Source organism: Sphaeramia orbicularis, unplaced genomic scaffold, assembly GCF_902148855.1.
Source record: "Sphaeramia orbicularis unplaced genomic scaffold, fSphaOr1.1, whole genome shotgun sequence".
Classification (NCBI taxonomy): domain Eukaryota; kingdom Metazoa; phylum Chordata; class Actinopteri; order Kurtiformes; family Apogonidae; genus Sphaeramia; species Sphaeramia orbicularis.
Window position 1 is genome coordinate 50,001 of NW_021941668.1, and position 22,232 is coordinate 72,232.

Consider the following 22,232-nt stretch of genomic DNA (forward strand, 5'->3'; position numbering starts at 1 on the left):
TAAATGTATCCAAACTCTTGTGTGTTCATCACTTTCAGTCTGTTTTCGGCCATAACCCATAAAAACCTCATATTTCCGACAGTCCCTAAAGGTAACATTTAAACGGAGCATGCGCGGATATGGCGACAACAGCCAAACAGTGTTTGAAAATAAACCCGGGAAAAGTAGACCGACGACAGAACTGAAAACACGGGATAAAACCGGGTTAAAACCGTGTGAGTGGAAAAGACGACTACTAACCGTCCAGGAAAAAGGTAAGAACACCGACAGACCGGGTTTACAGTCCGGGTTTTAGTCCGGCTTTAGTCCGGGTTTACAGTCCGGGTTCTAGTCCGGGTTCTAGTCTGGGTTTACAGTCCGGGTTCTAGTCTGGGTTCTAGTCTGGGTTTACAGTCCGGGTTCTAGTCTGGGTTTACAGTCCGGTTCTAGTCCGGGTTTACAGTCCCGGTTTTGGTCCGGGTTCTACTCCGGGTTGGGTCCCTTTTCCAGTTCTAATGCAGACTGGTGTAACCGTTAGTCTGAGTTAAACCTGTGGTTCTGTGGACCGGGTCTGTAAGTGGACTACAGATGGAAGGGTTCTGGGTCAGATTTAGGACCACATATGACAGTGGTCTGGGTCAGATTTAGGACCACATATGACAGTGTTCTGGGTCAGATTTAGGACCACATATGACAGTGGTCCGGGTCAGATTTAGGACCACGTATGACAGTGGTCCGGGTCAGATTTCGGACCACATATAAAAGTGGTCTGGGTCAGATCAGTGCTGTTCAGACTGTGTGTCTCAGATCAGATCCAGGTCACATTTGGACTCATGCCCCTTTAGTCTGAGCTGCAGACTTAAACAGACCGTGGCTTTGATCTGGTTTCAATCGCATGAACCTCAGTTTAACACAGGTGGACTTAGACTGGTACCAACACTTCCACTGATCTACAGACCTGGACCAGGTCTGTCTGTGGACCTGGACGACCAGGTCTGTCTGTGGACCTGGACCAGGTCTGTCTGTGGACCTGGACCAGGTCTGTCTGTGGACCTGGACCAGGTCTGTCTGTGGACCTGGACCAGGTCTGTGTATCACAGGTTAGTTCAGGCTCCCCTTTCAACCCAGTCTGATGTGAACTGGGCCGGACCAGTCTATTAAAAACAGTGAAAACGCTACAATTACACATGATGAAACTGTTCTATCGACAAAGTTTCCTTAAAAATGTGAAGAACATGAACCACCTGAAGTGCCTCAGTATAAATCTGTGTAATTGGACCTGTATTGTGTCTGTTTGTTGTCATTTGTTCATGTTCATTCTGTGGTACAGATCCACTTGATCTACAAACACACCAGTTTAGAACAGACAGAACACTGGGACAGCTGCACTCACTACAGAGGTTAGACACATGTTTGGTCAAAGGACAGTTTATTCAAGTCAACATGTTCATGTCATTTTACTTTTATGTTTTTGCACTACTACCAGGGATGGAACCATTACCGGTATAACGATGAACGGCAGTAAAATCACAGATGGTTAGAATTACCGTTTAAATTCTAATTATCATGATAACTGTGTTTGATTAGCGCATTTTTCCAGAGAAAGAGCCTGTGTAAAGATCTGCTTTAATGTCAAATATTTGAGTATAGATTGAATTTATTACAATTTTAATTTTCTATATCTAATATTTGGAACCAATATTCACTTTTAAAGTCTGTGAAAAGGTTCGTTAAACATCTGTGTGTTATTTATGCAATAAATATATACATTTTTCAAATCAGATTTTATGTATTTTATGTGTTTTCTGTCCTTTTATGTTTTTATAGTGGGTTAAAGTGAAAAAATAATAGACCGATGATATAGATGAAGTTGTGCTGAAAAAACAGATCCCACACATGGGTATAGTAAACATTTGTTTCTATAGTATATAAAGGGCAAATCAAAAGGACTGAAAAACAGACAAAATAGGCTCAGACCAATAAGGGTTAATATTTGAATGTTTCTGACACAGAAGGGACATTGGGACTGTTATTTTAGTTTAATATTATTCTATTTGTTTATTATTATTTTTTAAATACAACTTGGTTAAATTATTTCAGTGTGTGTATTAGTACTTTTTGAACATTTTGAGCACAATTTCAATAATACTACTACTAATGCTGATAACTGATCCTTTTGGTCACAATAACTGTGATATAAAACTTGAATATGGTTACATCACTACATGTGATTAATGTTAGACACAGTCCGCTAACTGTGTGTGTGTGTATGTTTGTGTGTGTTTGTTTGTTTGTTTGTTCCAGGATCATGTCTGAGCTGCAGCTCATCAGTGTCCACATACATGAGCGGCTGACGTCCATTCACCGTCTGATGGATCTGTCTGCAGCCCGTAGGCTCTGATTTTACTCTGCATTTAACACTTCTCTGTTATTACTCTACCTTTAACACTCGTCTGTTATTACTCTACCTTTAACACTCGTCTGTTATTACTCTACCTTTAACACTCGTCTGTTATTACTCTACCTTTAACACTCGTCTGTTATTACTCTACCTTTAACACTCGTCTGTTATTACTCTACCTTTAACACTTGTCTGTTATTACTCTACCTTTAACACTCGTTTGTTATTACTCTACCTTTAACACTTGTCTGTTGTGTGTTGGTAGAATTACCTCGTCTGAAGATGAAGAAACTGGGACAAGAACTGTTGACAGTGGACAGTCTGCTGGAGCAACTAGAAACATGTGTGAATGAACAGAAGATTCAACTGCAGCAGCTGAAGGTCAGCACACACTGTTACTGCTTTAGATTCAACTGCAGCTGAATGTCAGCACACACTGTTACTGCTTTAGATTCAACTGCAGCTGATGAACCACTTGTGTTTACCTTATAAACCATCTGTGTTTACCTTATAAACCATCTGTTTACCTTATAAACCATCTGTGTTTACCTTATAAACCATCTGTGTTTACCTTATAAACCATCTGTGTTTACCTTATAAACCACCTGTGTTTACAGGATAAACCATCTGTTTACCTTATAAACCACCTGTGTTTACAGGATAAACCATCTGTGTTTACCTTATAAACCATCTGTGTTTACCTTATAAGCCACCTGTGTTTACAGGATAAACCATCTGTGTTTACCTTATAAACCATCTGTGGTTTACCTTATAAACCATCTGTGTTTACCTTATAAACCACCTGTGTTTACAGGATAAACCATCTGTTTACCTTATAAACCATCTGTGTTTACCTTATAAACCATCTGTGTTTACCTTATAAACCACCTGTGTTTACAGGATAAACCATCTGTTTACCTTATAAACCACATGTGTTTACAGGATAAACCATCTGTGTTTACCTTATAAACCATCTGTGTTTACCTTATAAACCACCTGTGTTTACAGGATAAACCATCTGTTTACCTTATAAACCATCTGTGGTTTACCTTATAAACCATCTGTGTTTACCTTATAAACCACCTGTGTTTACAGGATAAACCATCTGTTTACCTTATAAACCACCTGTGTTTACAGGATAAACCATCTGTGTTTACCTTATAAACCATCTGTGTTTACCTTATAAACCACCTGTGTTTACAGGATAAACCATCTGTGTTTACCTTATAAACCATCTGTGGTTTACCTTATAAACCATCTGTGTTTACCTTATAAACCACCTGTGTTTACAGGATAAACCATCTGTTTACCTTATAAACCATCTGTGTTTACCTTATAAACCATCTGTGTTTACCTTATAAACCACCTGTGTTTACAGGATAAACCATCTGTTTACCTTATAAACCACCTGTGTTTACAGGATAAACCATCTGTGTTTACCTTATAAACCACCTGTGTTTACAGGATAAACCATCTGTGTTTACCTTATAAACCACCTGTGTTTACAGGATAAACCATCTGTGTTTACCTTATAAACCATCTGTGTTTACAGGATAAACCATCTGTGTTTACCTTATAAACCATCTGTGTTTACAGGATAAACCATCTGTTTACCTTATAAACCACCTGTGTTTACCTTATAAACCATCTGTGTTTACAGGATAAACCATCTGTGTTTACCTTATAAACCATCTGTGTTTACCTTATAAACCACCTGTGTTTACCTCATAAATCATCTGTGTTTACAGGATAAACCATCTGTTTACCTTATAAACCATCTGTGTTTACCTTATAAACCACCTGTGTTTACAGTATAAACCATCTGTTTACCTTATAAACCACCTGTGTTTACAGGATAAACCATCTGTTTACCTTATAAACCATCTGTTTACCTTATAAACCACCTGTGTTTACAGGATAAACCATCTGTTTACCTTATAAACCACCTGTTTACCTTATAAACCACCTGTGTTTACAGGATAAACCACCTGTGTTTACCTTATAAACCATCTGTGTTTACAGGATAAACCATCTGTTTACCTTATAAACCACCTGGGTTTACAGGATAAACCATCTGTTTACCTTATAAACCACCTGTGTTTACCTTATAAACCATCTGTGTTTACCTTATAAACCACCTGTGTTTACAGGATAAACCATCTGTTTACCTTATAAACCATCTGTGTTTACCTTATAAACCACCTGTGTTTACAGGATAAACCATCTGTTTACCTTATAAACCACCTGTGTTTACCTTATAAACCATCTGTGTTTACCTTATAAACCACCTGTGTTTACAGGATAAACCATCTGTTTACCTTATAAACCACCTGTGTTTACCTTATAAACCACCTGTTTACCTTATAAACCACCTGTGTTTACAGGATAAACCATCTGTTTACCTTATAAACCACCTGTGTTTACCTTATAAACCATCTGTGTTTACCTTATAAACCACCTGTGTTTACAGGATAAACCATCTGTTTACCTTATAAACCATCTGTGTTTACCTTATAAACCACCTGTGTTTACAGGATAAACCATCTGTTTACCTTATAAACCACCTGTGTTTACCTTATAAACCATCTGTGTTTACCTTATAAACCACCTGTGTTTACCTTATAAACCATCTGTTTACCTTATAAACCATCTGTGTTTACCTTATAAACCACCTGTGTTTACAGGATAAACCACCTGTTTACCTTATAAACCACCTGTGTTTACAGGATAAACCATCTGTTTACCTTATAAACCATCTGTGTTTACCTTATAAACCACCTGTGTTTACAGGATAAACCATCTGTTTACCTTATAAACCACCTGTTTACCTTATAAACCACCTGTGTTTACAGGATAAACCATCTGTTTACCTTATAAACCACCTGTGTTTACCTTATAAACCATCTGTGTTTACCTTATAAACCACCTGTGTTTACCTTATAAACCATCTGTTTACCTTATAAACCATCTGTGTTTACCTTATAAACCACCTGTGTTTACAGGATAAACCACCTGTTTACCTTATAAACCACCTGTGTTTACAGGATAAACCATCTGTTTACCTTATAAACCATCTGTGTTTACCTTATAAACCACCTGTGTTTACAGGATAAACCATCTGTGTTTACCTTATAAACCACCTGTGTTTACAGGATAAACCACCTGTTTACCTTATAAACCACCTGTGTTTACAGGATAAACCATCTGTTTACCTTATAAACCACCTGTTTACCTTATAAACCACCTGTGTTTACAGGATAAACCACCTGTGTTTACCTTATAAACCACCTGTGTTTACAGGATAAACTACCTGTGTTTATTTATTGTTCTTTTTCAGAAACTGGAGGAATCTTTTCAAACAGATTTGGTGGAAGTTCAACATCTGCAGAACCATATTCCTGCTCATCTGCCCAAAAAGAAACACCTGGAAAAGTGAGTAAACTTACCTGGACCTGGACCAGGACCAGGACCCAGGTCACAGAACCAGGACCAGGACCCAGTGCACAGAACCAGGACCAGGGTTTAATCCAGGACCTGTTGGTGATCCTGGATCCACTTGTCCATGATCCAGTTGGACTAAAGCAGGATCTGTTGTGGTCTGAATATCCATGTACATGTGTTCTGTGGAGGGAACCTGGTCCAGACCAGACCCAGTTCTATGGAGGGAACCTGGTCCAGACCAGATTAGGTTCAGGGTTCTTTCATCTCAGTCATACAGGTCTACCGTAGTGCTGATCTACTGTAGTCCTGGTCTACTGGTCTACTGTAGTACTGGACTACTGGTCTACTGTAGTACTGGTCTACCGTAGTACTGGACTGCTGGTCTACTGTAGTACTGGTCTACCGTAGTACTGGACTACTGGTCTACTGTAGTCCAGGTCTACTGGAGGGGGTCCTGTTCTCCTCCCACAGTTTACAGCAGGTTCAGTCCTGTTGACTGTGGATGAAGAAACGCTTAGGATTAGGAACAGGAAGAAGTTTGGGGTTCTTTAACCCAGGGTTAGGGTTCTTTAACCCTGGGTTGGGGTTCTTTAACTCTGGGTTGGGGTTCTTTAACCCTGGGTTGGGGTTCTTTAACCCTGGGTTGGGGTTCTTTAACCCTGGGTTAGGGTTCTTTAACCCTGGGTTCGGGCCCTTTAACCCTGGGTTAGTGTTCTTTAACCCTGGGTTGGGGTTCTTTAACCCTGGGTTGGGGTTCTTTAACCCTGGGTTAGGTTTGGGTTTTTTAACCCTGTCTGTATCTCTCAGTAGTACTGAAGCTGTTCTGCAGCTGAATCCAACTCCTGCTCCTGAAGCTGAACCACAGAAGAACAGTAGAGCAGTCAGACACATGGAGTTCATCAGCACAGCAGAGTTCAACCTGATCCCACAGTGAGTACCAGTTAGTACCTGCACTGACATGGGTTAGACTGGGACCAACACTGGGACTAAGAGGTACTGTCTGTACACTGGACTAACGGGTACTGTCTGTACACTGGACTAACGGGTACTGTGTGTACACTGGACTAACGGGTACTGTCTGTACACTGGACTAACGGGTACTGTCTGTACACTGGACTAACGGGTACTGTGTGTACACTGGACTAACGGGTACTGTCTGTACACATAGTTTTGGTAAATATTTAATAACATATTGAATCAAAAAATCAGTGTGACTGAACTGTTCTTCTGCATGTGTTTAACAGCAGTGTGTGTTGTGTGTGTGTTGTGTATTTTGTGTCGTGTGTGTTGTGTTCAGGTACATGAGAGGTCGTGTCCTTTTTTAACAGCAGTGTGTGTATTTTGTGTGTATTTTGTGTGTTGTGTTCAGGTACATGAGAGGTCGTGTGTCCTATGAACAAGTCAATGCCGTCGTGCGCTGCTTTAATTCAGCCGTTTCAGCCAAATACAGGATCATCCACCAGTCTGTGAAGAGTCTGAACAACCAGAGCAGAAGACTGCAACAGAGGTTCAAAGAGCAGGAGAACAAGGACACCACAGGTACTAGTACCATATATACACACATATACACATATACATCAAAGAGCAGGAGAACAAGGACACCACAGGTACTAGTACCATATATACACATATATACACATATATATCAAAGAGCAGGAGAACAAGGACACCACAGGTACTAGTACCATATATACACACATATACACATATACATCAAAGAGCAGGAGAACAAGGACACCACAGGTACTAGTACCATATATACACACATATACATCAAAGAGCAGGAGAACATGGACACCACAGGTACTAGTACCATATATACACATATATACACATATATATCAAAGAGCAGGAGAACAAGGACACCACAGGTACTAGTACCATATATACACATATATACACATATACATCAAAGAGCAGGAGAACAAGGACACCACAGGTACTAGTACCATATATACACATATATACGCATATACATCAAAGAGCAGGAGAACAAGGACACCACAGGTACTAGTACCATATATACACATATATACGCATATACATCAAAGAGCAGGAGAACAAGGACACCACAGGCACTAGTACCATAGTACCATATATATATATATATATATATATATAATTTTTTTTTTTCTTTTTTTTTTTTTTTTAATGGAATTGTCCAAAATCTTTTGGTATGCTGAAGCAAGACATTTTGGACAATTCCATGCTCCCAACTTTGTGGGAACAGTTTGGAGCCGGCCCCTTCCTCTTCCAACATGACTGTGCACCAGTGCACAAAGCAAGGTCCATTTGGACATGGATGACAGAGTCTGGTGTGGATGAACTGGACTGGCCTGCACACAGTCCTGACCTCAACCCCATAGAACACCTTTGGATGAATTAGAGCGCAGAGTGAGAGCCAGGCCTTCTGTCCAACATCAGTGTGTGACCTCACAAATGCGCTTCTGGAGGAATGGTCCAAAATTCCCATGAACACACTCCTAAACCTTGTGGACAGCCTTCCCAGAAGAGTTGAAGCTGTTAGAGCTGCAAAGGGTGGACCCACGTCATATTAAACCCTATTGATTAAGAATGGGATGTCACTTAAATTCATATGCGAGTCAAGGCAGGTGAGCGAATACTTTTGGCAATATAGTGTAGCACTTAGCTACAGCTGAAAGCAGTGGAAGATCTACTTGTTGTCTCCACCACTGCAACACATCCCCACCCAAACATAATGACTCCCTCTCTCTATACTTTAATATTTCATCCCTAGCTCTCTGCCTTGTGGACTTTGCTCGTGGTCTAGCAGTCCGGAAATCACCAAACATCTGGTCCATGGCCATCTTTTTCTTTAGAGGGTCATCCTCTACAGAGGAAGACAGATAAGAAGCTTACATTAAAATTATTTCTTTCAACAACACACTCTGAAAACAAATAGCGCATATGCGCACTATATGCATGACATTTATTTATGGCAGTATAAATCTAGTGTACTTCTCACACTAACACAGTTCTGTAATTTTTGACATTGTCTCCATCCAAACAAACCTGATTCATCCTCATCCTCTTTGATGGGACTCTCATCACCTCCTGAGCCAGCTGCCTGGTCATCTTCTGGGGCGTCACTGTCCTGGTCTTCATTGTGTGTGTCTGAGTCACTGCTCCCTTCCTTAATTGATAAATTCAAAGAAAATCAGATTTGATTTTGTTTTAATGTAAAACAAAACAGATTAAGAGTGTTATTTATGTCATTTAAGATGTGGATTATCAATCTATTTAATCACTTCTAACAAATGACTCCTATTTAGTCAAATGCATTTGGTCTCGCATATAATACAAAAACTGACAAAAACACGTCCAATCACACACTCTTCAGTAATAAACAGAAAATAGTGTCATCAGGTATGTGTATTGCTTTAAATGTTCTTACTTCATCTGAACCACCTCTGTTGTTATCTTCATAAATATCATATCCTTGGTGTCATTGTTATCCATGAAAGCCAGGTCTTTAAAACGAGGATCAAGTGCTGAGGCACAGTGGAGAAGGTCTTGAAGATATGTATAGTGACCAGCAAAGTCCTGCCTGAATCTCTCCTTCATCTGGGAAATAACTTGGAGATCACTTTCATCTGGTTGGAAATGGTTGTTCAGCTTGGCTTGGATTGGAGCGATCATTGAGATGGTGGGATGTTTTTCCTCACTGAGGAGTGTGGTTTCCACTTTCAGAGGGGGACATCAATTAGACAATCTCTGGGATCAGGGTCATGTCATCTTCTGTCAAACTGACCATAGCTTCTGCCCTCTTTATCCTCCTGGACAGCAGTGTTCAGCACAGCAGGCTGCTGCTCCCAGAATCACTCCAACATATCGAGTGTGCTATTCCATCATGTGGAAACATCATGGATGAGTTTGTGTTTGGGCAGGTGGAACTGGGTCTGCATTTCATGTAGAACTTCTGTTGCTTTTGGGCCTTTATGGAAAAAAGTGACAAGCCTCCTCACTTTTGTCACGAGCTCAGACTCTTCATCTACTTTCAAGGCTTTTTGAGAGGCCAGGTTCAGAGTGTGAGCTATGCATTGCACATGTGGCTTCATCTTGGGACCAGCACCAGCTAAGATCATATTTCCTGCATTATCTGTTACTAGCACAGGCCTCTTCTCCTTGATCTTCCACTCATGGCAAACATCTTGCAATAAAACGGCAAGAGTATTCTGCGTGTGCGCCTCGTTAAACACTCTGGTCTGCAGGACATGGTTTTGAAAAGTCCACTCGTCTATGTAGTGTGCTGTGACTATGACATGATGCTGTAGCACAGGATGTCCATCCATCCACAGTTACTACAACTCTCAGGGCTCTGCTCATTGACTCTGCTATCTGTTGAATCCGTGTATCATTCGTTCATTCATTTTTCAATTTAAAACCAAAAATGAAAAAACAAAAAAAACAACTTGTTTTTTTGTTTTTCATTTTCAAAACCAGAATAAAAAACGGATAATGACCGTTTCATCCGATTTTGCTATTTTCAGTATAGTTAAGTTGTCTGACCCGGAAGTAGTCGTTACTAGGGGAAAATAAACAAACGGAATCATGGCCGGACTGGAGGAATATTTGTTATAATTAAGCAGCTGTTTGATATGTACAGAAGCGTATTGCATTCACAAAAAAAAAAAATCAGCTCTGTTTTTGAATTCTTTTTTTTTTTTTTTTCTTTAGAAGTATCTCATTAATTAGGAAAAACAGAGCCAATTTTTAAAAACTAATTTTATACTGTACTATGACGAAATAAAAATTCGGCTCTGAGTTTCTCAGTCAATGGGCCAGTACTGGCTGATCCAGGCTGGAGCTCCGTTTAAGGAACCCGTTCCGTTTTAGGATGTCGGAACCAGTTCCCTTTGAGGATCATGGAACTGGTTTCGCTTACAAAACTCAGAACCGAGCTGTGCTCCGCGCTCGTATCGAGCCATCCTGCTCTGTCGAGCAGCTACCAGCTACCAGTAGCTTATATCGACAGCGACGTCTATCGATTGACGCTACCCCATCAAAACATGCTACCTTACATTTCGACACGCCTATTTGAAAATGAAATAATGCTTCTACTGTAGAAAAACACCATTATTTACTTATTCGTATGAATATGGGTAGAGGAAGCTCATTTCGACAGGCTTTTAACTTCTATCAAATAAAGCTCCCACTACAGGTAACATATTTATGCAGGCTTATAACTTCTATTAAATAAACCTCCTACTATAGAAACACCATTATACTTATTCATATGAATATGGATAAAGGTAGTTCATGTAAACACTTACAACTTCTATCAAATAAAGTTCCTACTATAGAAACACCATTATTTACTTATTCATATGAATATGAGTAAAGGTAGTTCATTTAGACCCTTATAACTTCTATTAAATAAACCTCCTACTATAGAAACACCATTATACTTATTCATATGAATATGGGTAAAGGTAGCTCATTTAGACCCTTATAACTTCTATTAAATACAGCTCCTACTACAGGTAACACACCTCACCTTTGTGATACTCGACACATTGAACATGGGAAAACAGAAGAAACATTACATTCAAATCAAGTCAACTTTATTTGATATATACACTATATTCACTAGTTTGATCTTGTGAGGGACATGTGGTGTCCGTATTGATCCCATCTGTGATGGCTTCATGTTTCTTCCCACAGACCTCCAACCTGTAGGAGGGCACATGCTGCTTCACATTGAGCCTTTCAGACCTCTGCAGGATGGGTCTGGATGCTTGTGATGTCTCCATTGTTGAGAAACCCTTCTGCAAACTGCAAAATGGCATTTTAGGCATTCAGTTACATATGACTGGCTAACATAAAGGGAAAAAAAAACTATTTACTACAAACAGTCTGAATTCAAATCTTTACCTTTAACTCCCAAATCCCACACCTACTGGCATCTTGCTGCTTGTTGTGGTGAACAGTTTTTACAGTCCATTTATCTCCTTGGACTTTGTGGCCCACCATCCTCAAGAAATTCCTAATTATTGTTTAAAAAGCATAACAAGCATACGAAATACACAATATACTTGTCTGGATCAACAAGTAGCAGTGTCCTCTGTGACATGGTGACCATCTATAAATGATTACTGTATTCATGTTATTCCATCACACTAGGACAGATTTGTGTAGCAAACCCTTTTATGAAAATTAACTTCTGTTGCATCAGGTCAACTGAAACGCATATATATATATATATATATATATATATATATATATATATATATATATATATATATATATATATATATATACACTGAGCAAAAATATAAATGTACGACTTTTGTTTTTGCTCCCATTTTTCATGAGCTGAACGCAAAGATCTAAAACTTTTTCTATGTACACAAAAGGCCTATTTCTCTCAAATATTCATAAATTTGTCTAAATCTGTGTTAGTGAGCACTTCTCCTTTGTCCTTTGCTGAGATAACCCATCCACCTCACAGGTGTGGCATATCAAGATGCTGATTAGACAGCAGGATTATTGCATAGGTGTGACTTAGGCTGGCCACAATAAAAGGCCACTCTAAAATGTGCACTTTTACTGTATTGGGTGGTCCAGGGGGGTCAGAAAACCAGTCAGTATTTGGTGTGACCACCATTTTCCTCGCACAGTCTTCTTCATGAATTCTCTGAAACACCTTTGGAGATGGCTTATGGTAGAGAAATGAACATTCAATTCACAGGCAAAAGCTCTGGTGGAGATTCCTGAAGTCAGCATGCCAATTGCATATTCCCTCAAAACTTGTGACATCTGTGGTATTGTGCTGTGTGATAAAACTGCACATTTTAGAGTGGCTTTTTATTGTGGCCAGCCTAAGGCACACCTGTGCAAAAATCATGCTGTCTAATCAGCATCTTGATATGCCACAGCTGTGAGGTGGATGGATTATCTCAGCAAAGAAGAAGTGTTCACTAACACAAATTTAGACAGATTTGTGAACAATATTTGAGAGAAATAAACCTTGTGTGTACACAGAAAAAGTTTTAGATCTTTGAGTTCAGCTCAAGAAAAATGGGAGCAAAAACAAAAGTCGTGCATTTATATTTTTGTTCAGTATGTATGTATATATATATATATATATATATATATATATGAAATAGGTCTGAGGAAAATAGAAGAAAACCACTAAAATCCAGTGACCACCTACATTTACAGGACAAATCCATCTTTTTAACACTGGAAATTTCATCTGAAGAATGGGTTTCATATCAAATTATTGTTCATTCAGGTTACTGGTGTTAGGTGATATGGCTAGATAATAAACAAACAAATAGATTACTTTTCTAAGAGGCTGAAATCTTCTGGAAATCAAACTTCCAGCTACCACAGTACAGAGCTGATGAATGGATTCCTGTTAAAAAAATGAAGTGTGTAACACTAAACTGTACTCCAGGGAACATTCAACAAATGCATTGAGAACTAGGGCTGTGCAATTAATCGAAATTCAATTACGATTTCGATTATTACACGCAACGATTACAAAAATTATGTAATCGAGAAAAAACGATTATTAATTTTGAGTTGTTTTAATTCATGCGCACGCAAGCTCCCATGAGCTGCTCTGCCCCGCCCCCCTCTAAGCTACAGCTGTTGCTAGCCGGCAGGTCCACCCCAAGAGGAAAGTTGTACCTAGCGGTCTGGAAAAACGACAGGAGAATCACAGCAAAAGTGCTTGGTAAATAAAAAAAGGCAAGTCAAATTCAATTGTATGGAATCACTTTGGGTTTGATGAAGAAGACGAAGAGCAAAAACACATCACGTGCAAAAAGTGTTTCGTAGTTGTGTCCGCACCGACCGCTAACACAACAAACCTTTGTAACCATCTAAAGTTGAACCACCGCCACCGTTATCATAATCTTATGAAAAACTAAAACACATAAAAACAACTTCGTCCGCAATGCAATCTTCAGTTTCCGAATCTCTTTACGCTGCAACTCTCGTATTAACCTAACCCTAACCCGTATAACCCTAACGTACATATTCTAGATGGCTGATGTATACAGAAGGCCTGAACTGAAACCTCACGACACGCCACTGAATTTACTATGTTTCATACTACACTGAACATACTTGAATTTATAATTTGCACTTTACGTGAGCTTTTTTTTTTTAATTGCTCCAGTTCTATGACAAGTCTGTAGCAGTTTAATTCCAGTGCAGTATTTATTTGCAAAAGGAAACATACTTGAATTTACAGTACACTTATTTGCATTCAAAGATTTTTTTGTTTCGTACAAAAGTGAACATACTTTGTTTTAGTGGTTAAAAGCTTTATGTTTAAAGAGTATATTTTACATTGTTTTACAAGAAAAAAATAAACAACTTTAAGGTTAACAAATAATCGTTTTTAATAATCGTGATTTCAATTATTGCTAAAATAATCGTGATTATTATTTTTTTTTTTTATAATCGAGCAGCCCTATTGAGAACAATATAATTTTACATCCAGCATTTACCTGCTGTTTTTCAACAAGGATATGAACGTAAGCATCAATTACCTGTATTACATAAACAAACACACCCCCCAAAAAAAATCAGTAATAGGGAAAAAAACCACATTGTGGTTTGGTAATACTTTGTTTGAATTGTCACTTCCATCATCATCCAGCCAGTGATCTGGCTTCTGTTGGGGACTGGATCATCTTTGTGTTCCCATAGAAGAGCTGTCCTTCTGCACGGAACATTCATAAAGTACATAGAAACAAAAAGACATTTTACCAAAACATAGATATATTTGAATACACCTTTGCCTACTCACCTTTTAGTCTAAACCTCTCAGCATATCTCCTTCAGCTTAATTTTTGAGATTTCTTTGACCTGTCTGGGTGTTTCCTCTCAGACAGGTCATGTAGATTCTCCTGTCACCTCTGCTCCATACCTATAAGCCTTCACAAATGGAAAAACTAGAAAACACACAACAAAACACATTTTTTTGTAAAAGCCACATTCAGACACTTTTATACACATACACCCACACAAGTTAGAGATGTGCATATGATAAATAACAAAGAAGACAGACTGGGGAACTAGGTATGTAGGTATTTGTGCAGTCAGGCATTTCTTTGGTTTTCCAAACCTAGCCTACTCGTCCTCAGCATGTATGGAATCATAACATAATTCACACAAGTGTGGGTAGTGAAGGGAACTGTTCACATAGATTTAGTCAGTTAAATAGTAGGCTACCATTGTTGTCGTTCGCTGAACTAACTTAAACAATAATCTAAACGCCATTAACACCGAGGTGACCCACATACTTAAGGCTAATATCATACAATGAGGACTTCCTTATGCTATTATCATCTCACTTCAATATTCTACGTCTATCCTTCGTGCACATGTAATTGCTTACAGGAATTGTTCACATAGATTTAGTCAGTTAAATGGTAGGGTACCATTATTGGCGTCTGTTGAACTAACTAAAACAATCATCTAAACGCTGTTAACACCCACCTGACCCACGCACTTAAAGCTCTACCTACCGATGTGGCATTTCTCTCAGCACTTAGTAAAAGTTTGAACATGAACAACCCGCCTCCCTCCAAAGCCCCGCCCCCTTCCCTCTGCCTGAGCTCTGAGGCTCCTCCTCCTCTCTCCTCCTCTCACCTGATGCGCGATGGAAATGGAGGAGGAAGCAGAGGCGGAGGTCCGGTCCGTTTTGGCGTGTCCGCGGACCCCTCCCTCAGTAATCAGATGCATCATCCACCTGCCGCGGGCCCGTGGCTCCTGTTCCATCAGTAGACCTGGTCTGTGCAGTACTGGGTCAGGGTCTTCACTGCAGTGCCCAGGGGATGGGCTCACGCACTGTGAACGCGCGGCCTGCGCGAATTTTCCGTGGACATTTGAGGTTTCATAGTCCATACAGTTATCATCCTACATCATCCTACATGTGTGACACCAGGTACATGTACCTGTATGAGTCCCACCGTCAGAAAAGCTGAGCTTTATGCAGACCTGTTCAGTCCAGTACAGCTGACTTCCGGACTTTTATCTCCATCCTTCATTCATCAGACTCCCGTTTGTGCCCCTCAGTTGTCGTTTCTGTTCATAAATCTGTTTATTCCCTTCCACATGTGCATGTCAGTTCTATCCATAGACATCCTAGACAGGAGACTGTGGTCAGTGACAGTAGACTGTGGTCAGTGGTCAGTAGACTGTGGTCAGTGACAGTAGACTGTGGTCAGTGACAGGAGAAACAGCGCCAGTGAAGCGTCAGATTCAGAGGGACACATATCGGATGCGGGGACAGCGATAATGGATCGGATGCTGGATGGCCGTAATGGATGATTGACAGGAGGCTCAGTCAGGTTCGGCCAATTATTTTATTCGGACCGACTAAAATGATTGGTCAGACTTTTATCAGAAATATATGAGAATTAAACATTTTTGAGTTTCAATACCCGGTGGATTTCTTTTACATTTTAGTTTGACACACACTTATTAGGAGCATTTGAAGATGACAAAAGAAAAGTGTAAAAATGCCACATCATACGGTAGAGCTTTAACTCTAATATACAATGAGAACTTCCTTACGCTGTTATCATCTCATGTCAATATTCTACGTCTATCTTTCGTGCACATGCACATAATTGCTTCCATGCTTACTGCTCAAAAGGCACTATAAAAGAAATATACTGACAAAATGTGACTCATTTCTGCCTGGGGGAGCACAAATCGATGGGCATTTAAACTGTGAAAACGTTTAGGGGTCAGTAGCTCAACTCGACAGGTAGACAGGACACTGGCCACGATTCCGTTTTTTTTATTTTTCCCTAGTAACCACTACTTCCGGGTCAGACAACTTAGCTATATTGAAAATAGCAAAATCGGATGAAACAGTCGTTATCTGTTTTTTTCCATTTTTCATTTGAGCACAAAATCGGGAAATGGAAAAACGAACCGTTATCAGTTTTTCATTCTGGTTTTGAAAATGAAAAACAAAAAAACAAGTCGTTTTTTTGTTTTTTCATTTTTGGTTTTAAATTGAAAAATGAATGATACACGGATTCTGTTGCCTAACTTTTTCATACAGGGCAGGGATTTGTTTTTCAGAAAATACCTTACAACTAGGTATTTTATAATGTGGCTCTAACACGTGGAGAAGGTGTTTGAAACCTTTGTTTTCTGTTACACTATAGGGCTGAATATCTTAACATATGAAAAAAGATATTGCATCGGTGATTGCCTTTGACCGTGTGGAATTGTTATCCAGTGGGGCATGGAAAAAACCAGCAATAGTTTGCTCACCGGTGTTGGAGCTGGTAGGTGAATCTGGGCTGCTGGGGGGGGGGCACTGGGACTGGCAGACCCCTCTACAACTATCCCATGACACCGCTTCAAGTGGCTGATCAGCTTTGTTGTGCTACCTGTGTACTTGATTGAGATACGGCAAATTTTGCAAATTGCATTGCTTTTGTCAAGTTTGCCGTCTCTCCTGTAAAATCCGAAATGCTGCCAAACTCGAGATTTAAAAATAAGAGGAGGAGGATAAATTTGTTCTTCGGACATGTTTCCCACGCTCTTGCTCCTAGCTGAATCAATATAGTATTTATCCGCAGCGCATGTGCCACAGTACATCGCCAGGGTCATACTGCGTACTGTACGTAATGTACACATCCACAAATCCGCGGCGCACGTTAACATGGGTCTTCTAAAAAGAAAACCAGTTACCTAAATAAACAGTAACACTTTTAAATGCAAGTAAAACATATTCTATTGAATGGATCGAATTTTACCGATTTGCGCCTCCAATAACCGATGCATCGCGATATCATCCCAAAATGTTCATTCACTCGCAGCTTGTGTACCAGTGCACTCGCATCGTGCACACGCGTGTCGGCGTATCCATACGTATCGGATAATCTTCTCATCCGATATATATATGTATGTATGTATGTATATGTATATATATGTATATGTATATATGTGCATGCGCGTGCACACACACACACACACACACACACACACAGGTGGATCAGTCCAGTTCAGTGTGGTCCTCCTCCCGATCCAGTGGCTGAATGTTCACAGTAAGGCCAGGAGGGGTCAGTGTAGGGTTAGGGGTCCAGGTCCAGGTTAGGGGTCCAGGTCCAGGTTCAGCCTCTCTTCCTGGTCAGTGAAGCCTATGAAGGGTGGGTCACTGCTGAAAGTGTCCGTTTGTGGTCACCAGAACATGACAACAGTCCCAGACTACAGAGCTGTTCAGGTGTGGAAGTGACACTAGTGGAGGGGACACTGGACACTTTTACACAGCTCTGGGTTTTTTTTGTTTTTTTGTTTTTGGATAAATGTTTTCTTTATTTTCATTGTGCATCTCCAACAGTACAATACAAAAAAGAAAGAAATTCACATTTTAGGATAAAAGATTTTGTGACAAAGTATTTATATATGTGTGTGTATGTGTGTATATATGTGTGTGTGCAGGTCAGTATTTCGTGGTGGACCAGGACATCCATGACTTTACTCAGATGAAGGTGGATAAGCGTTTCCTGTCTGTGGTGCACATGCTCAGACACTGTCGACGTCTGCGGGAGCTACGAGGAGGAGGAGTCACCCGCTATGTGGTGTCATGAACCAGGTCCACCTGGGATCAGAACCACACAGAGGACCAGATCAGAACCACATCAATATTAGAATAAAGTCATGAAGGGTTCAGTCCTACTGATATGTCCAAGTTTAAGACTCAAACACAGTGACTGGTCTGGAGGCTCAACAGTTCAGTTCTATACTAATGTGTGCATATATGTACCCTACTTTCCAGACTGTAAGTCTCACCTGACTGTAAGCTGCAGGTGTCCACGTTGTGACATGACATATTTCCACAGACAGATAGTAAACAGAGATGATTTAAATATTTATTTCCATCCCTTCAGTGTTTTTTTTGTCTGTACCACATCAGTCAAACGTCAGGAACAGGCTGGTTCATAAACCCAGAACAGTCATTGATCTGTCTCTTCCTTTTCCTTCTGCTCATTAAACCACTGCAGTCGTCTTCTTCAGTGTTCACATCATGCACGTCGCATCAAAAAATTCCTCAGATGCCCAAGTGATCTAGTGGTCTGAATGTAAACACATGGTTTGTTTGTGGTGGATGGAACTAAGAAACTGTTCACTGTAATGGAAGAGATTCAGCTGAGGAATGACAGACAGACCAACAGACCAATGAAACTGAGGAATGACAGACAGACCAACAGACCAATGAAACTGAGGAATGACAGACAGACCAATGAAACTGACGAATGAAAGACAGACGAACAGACCAATGAAACTGAGGATAGGACTGAGGAGGAACAGACCTGAGGAAACACTGGTGATGAAAGTCTGCAGCACCTTTAAGTCTGTTTTCTTCCATGTGTTGGTGTTTTTCTCCTTTTGAGTGTGTGTTGGATTTGTCCACCAGAGGGCAGCCTGGACCGGAATAGCATTAAACCCACCACCAGTCCAGTCCACTACCAGTCCAGTCCACTACCACCAGTCCAGTCCACTACCACTCACCTGGATGAACCCATTCACATGGACCTGTACCTGTATCTGCACTTGTACTTGTACCTCTACTTGTAATCTGTAGTTGTACCTGTATCTATACAGGGTGAGTCAGAAAAAACGCTCTTTCCATTTAAAGAAATTGTACTGCTAAAACGGAAACACTGATTTTTCTTTTGACCATACAGTCATATTGATGTGGTTATTGAGCATGTCTGCTGATGTATTCATAGATTTATTGCATTGCATAAGAGAGAGAAGGTCCATTGTTTATTGGGCACTGAAATACCTGCCAACACAATGTATGCCACAGTGAACAAACTTGAAATTGACAACAATTACAGGAGTCGGGGCTTAGCTTTCACTCTCAGGACATAGGCCTACATGACAGTGCCCAGGGAGTTTTCATCATGGCAAGACCACAGTTTACGGATGTGCAGAGAGCTTTCATGGTGACAAAATTCTGCCAAACTGGTAGCATCCAAGAAACCATCCGGCAGTTTCAAGACCGCTTCCCTGATGTCCGTGCCCCAGCTGCCTCATCAGTGAGGAGAAATGTGATCAAGTATCGCCTAACTGGTACCAGCAGAAACCTTAATAAAGAAAGGTCAGGGACGATGAACACGAATGGCGAGAAGAGCTGTGTTAGAGATGCGACAACGAGCACAGATTTGCATCAATCTGAACGGTAGCCAGGTTGAAGGTCGTGCCGGACGACTTCGTTGAGACAAAACATTTTGATGGCGAGTAAACATGCTGTAATGGTTGACAATTTCAATTTCATTCACAGTGGCATAAACTGTGTTGGCAGATATTTGGGTGCACAATAAACAATGGACATTCCCTCTGTTATGCTATGCCATAAATCAATGATTCAATCGCCAGACATGCTCAATAACCACATCAATATGACTGTAGAATCAAAAGAAAAATAAGCATTTCCATTTCAGTGGTACAATTTCTTTAAATGAAAAGAGCGTTTTTTCTGACTCACCCTGTAGTTGTACCTCTACTTGTAATCTGTCCTTACATCTGCACTTGTACTTGTATCTGTAGCTGTACTTGTACCTCTACTTGTAATCTGTACCTCTATCTGTACCTGTACTTGTATCTGTGCTTGTGCCTGTATCTATAGTTGTACCTCTACTTGTAATCTGTCCTTACATCTGCACTTGTACTTGTATCTGTAGCTGTACTTGTACCTCTACTTGTAATCTGTACCTCTATCTGTACCTGTACTTGTATCTGTGCTTGTGCCTGTATCTATAGTTGTACCTCTACTTGTAATCTGTCCTTACATCTGTACTTGTACTTGTATCTGTAGCTGTATCTGTACTTGTACCTCTACTTGTAATCTGTACTTGTACTTGTATGGTCCACCTGTTCATGTGACTGACACACTTTCACCTGATTGGTTAGTATTATTACAGTTCAACTCCTTCACAGCTGTTTGGTGTTTACACACACACAAATACACACACACACAAATACACACACAGATCCACAGTGAATGAATCCACACATACACACACCTGTCAAACCCACAGTCAGTATTTGATGTAATCTGTGGAACAGTGAATGAAACTGATGGAAATGATTCAAACTGTGACATGAACAGGTTTAAAATCTGACAAAGTCTGTTTGAATGTGTGTGAACAGAACCAGGAAGTACAGGGAGACCTGGGTCCAGCTGAGACTATCAGAACCCCCCCAGAAACCACCAGAACCCCCCCAGAGGCCACCAGAAACCACCAGAACCCCCCCCCCAGGGGCCACCAGACACCACCAGAGCCCCACCAGAACCCCCCCACAGACCACCAGAACCCCCCCAGAGGCCACCAGAGCCCCACCAGAATCCCCCCAGAGACCACCAGAGGAATTGCACCCAGAGTCCCCCCAGAGACCACCAGTCCACAGACCAGACCTGGACTGTCCCCAAAACCACCACAGCAGCTCTGTAGTCCTGACACACACCAGACTACAGTACCCATAAGTCCTGGGGGGAGGGGGGGATGACAGGAAGTGTGATGACAGGAAGCCTGTGGCCCCGCCCACCGCAGCTGCAGAAAAACAGGAAGAACAGAAAAGGGAAGTGGATGTAGGTGGACCCACATAGACTGAACCAGGACCAGGTCCGACAGAGCCCAGGAACCCACTGGACCAGGGACAGGTAGGTGGACCCGGGTCAGACAAAGACCAGCAGGACCCAGAACCCAGGGGCTCTGGAGGGTCAGCTCAGATTGGAACTGAAGGATGTGAGGGGGCGGGGGGGGGGTGTCAGCTGGATTGAGTTCCTGTTTGTAGTTTTAGTCCAGTTCTGTCCAACTCCTGTTAGTTCAGTTCAATCTGATCTGAAGTGGGCCGAACCAGGAAAAGAAGAACAGAATAATGTAGAAATAATGTCAACTACCAACTTTTATCTGTTTAAGAGTGAAAAAAGTCCAATTCATGATGAAAAAGGTTTACATCTACAAACTCCTTTCAAAAGATGTGAATAACATGAACCAACTGAAAAACTCAGTGTAATGTGAACACTTCTGCCTCAGGTTATCATTTCCACATGTTCATTAGAACGTACAGATCACAGTGGATCTACAAACAGAACATTTAAGAACAGACAGAATATTGGTACAATTGTACTGACTTCAGACATTTCAGGTTCATATTTGTTCAGATTATTCACATTTTTTTGTTTTAGTGTAAATACATGAAAATATTTCCAAACACAAACATTGTCAGTTGTCATTATTTCTGTTCTTCTGATAGTATTGGACTGGTCCTGTCCACTGCAGACTGAACTGGTCTGAATGTGGAACCTGAACTAAGAGGATTATTCCTATCTTCAGTGTAATTTTTACATTTCATAAATTCATCCCCAGGGCCGGACTGGACCCTTTGGTGGGCC

The 22,232-nt window shown here is 40.6% G+C and overlaps 2 protein-coding genes across 4 annotated transcripts in view; both read left to right on the forward strand.

Moving 5' to 3' along the window:
• Positions 1–156: 156 nt before the first annotated feature.
• ska1 (spindle and kinetochore associated complex subunit 1) lies at positions 157–21,037 on the forward strand. 3 transcript variants are annotated; one of them, XM_030130625.1, is made up of 7 exons: positions 157–254; positions 2,284–2,369; positions 2,646–2,761; positions 5,718–5,812; positions 6,629–6,751; positions 7,191–7,360; positions 20,987–21,037. In XM_030130625.1, the coding sequence occupies exons 2-7, from the start codon at positions 2,288–2,290 to the stop codon at positions 21,019–21,021; spliced, it is 621 nt and encodes a 206-aa protein (XP_029986485.1). In that variant the 5' UTR covers positions 157–254; positions 2,284–2,287; the 3' UTR covers positions 21,022–21,037. The 3 variants fall into 3 exon arrangements, with proteins under 3 accessions (XP_029986485.1, XP_029986483.1, XP_029986484.1); XM_030130623.1 differs by lacking the exon at positions 20,987–21,037 and adding an exon at positions 18,269–18,735; XM_030130624.1 differs by lacking the exon at positions 20,987–21,037 and adding an exon at positions 18,269–18,735 and having other exon boundaries at positions 6,632–6,751.
• Positions 21,038–21,208: 171 nt separating this feature from the next.
• Positions 21,209–22,232, forward strand: part of LOC115416765 (uncharacterized) — a 38,282-nt gene continuing 37,258 nt past the window's right edge. Inside the window, exon 1 of the mRNA XM_030130626.1 lies at positions 21,209–21,497. The gene's annotated coding sequence lies outside the window, so the exon portion shown is untranslated. The remainder of the gene's footprint in view (positions 21,498–22,232) is intronic.

Excerpts from the sequence above, each read along its gene's own strand:
- ska1 (XM_030130623.1), top strand. The coding sequence starts at position 2,288 with ATGTCTGAGCTGCAGCTCATCAGTGTCCACATACATGAGCGGCTGACG. Across the intron at positions 2,762-5,717 it reads TTCAACTGCAGCAGCTGAAG|AAACTGGAGGAATCTTTTCA; the intron begins GTCAGCACACAC and ends GTTCTTTTTCAG. Across the intron at positions 5,813-6,628 it reads AAAAAGAAACACCTGGAAAA|TAGTACTGAAGCTGTTCTGC; the intron begins GTGAGTAAACTT and ends TGTATCTCTCAG.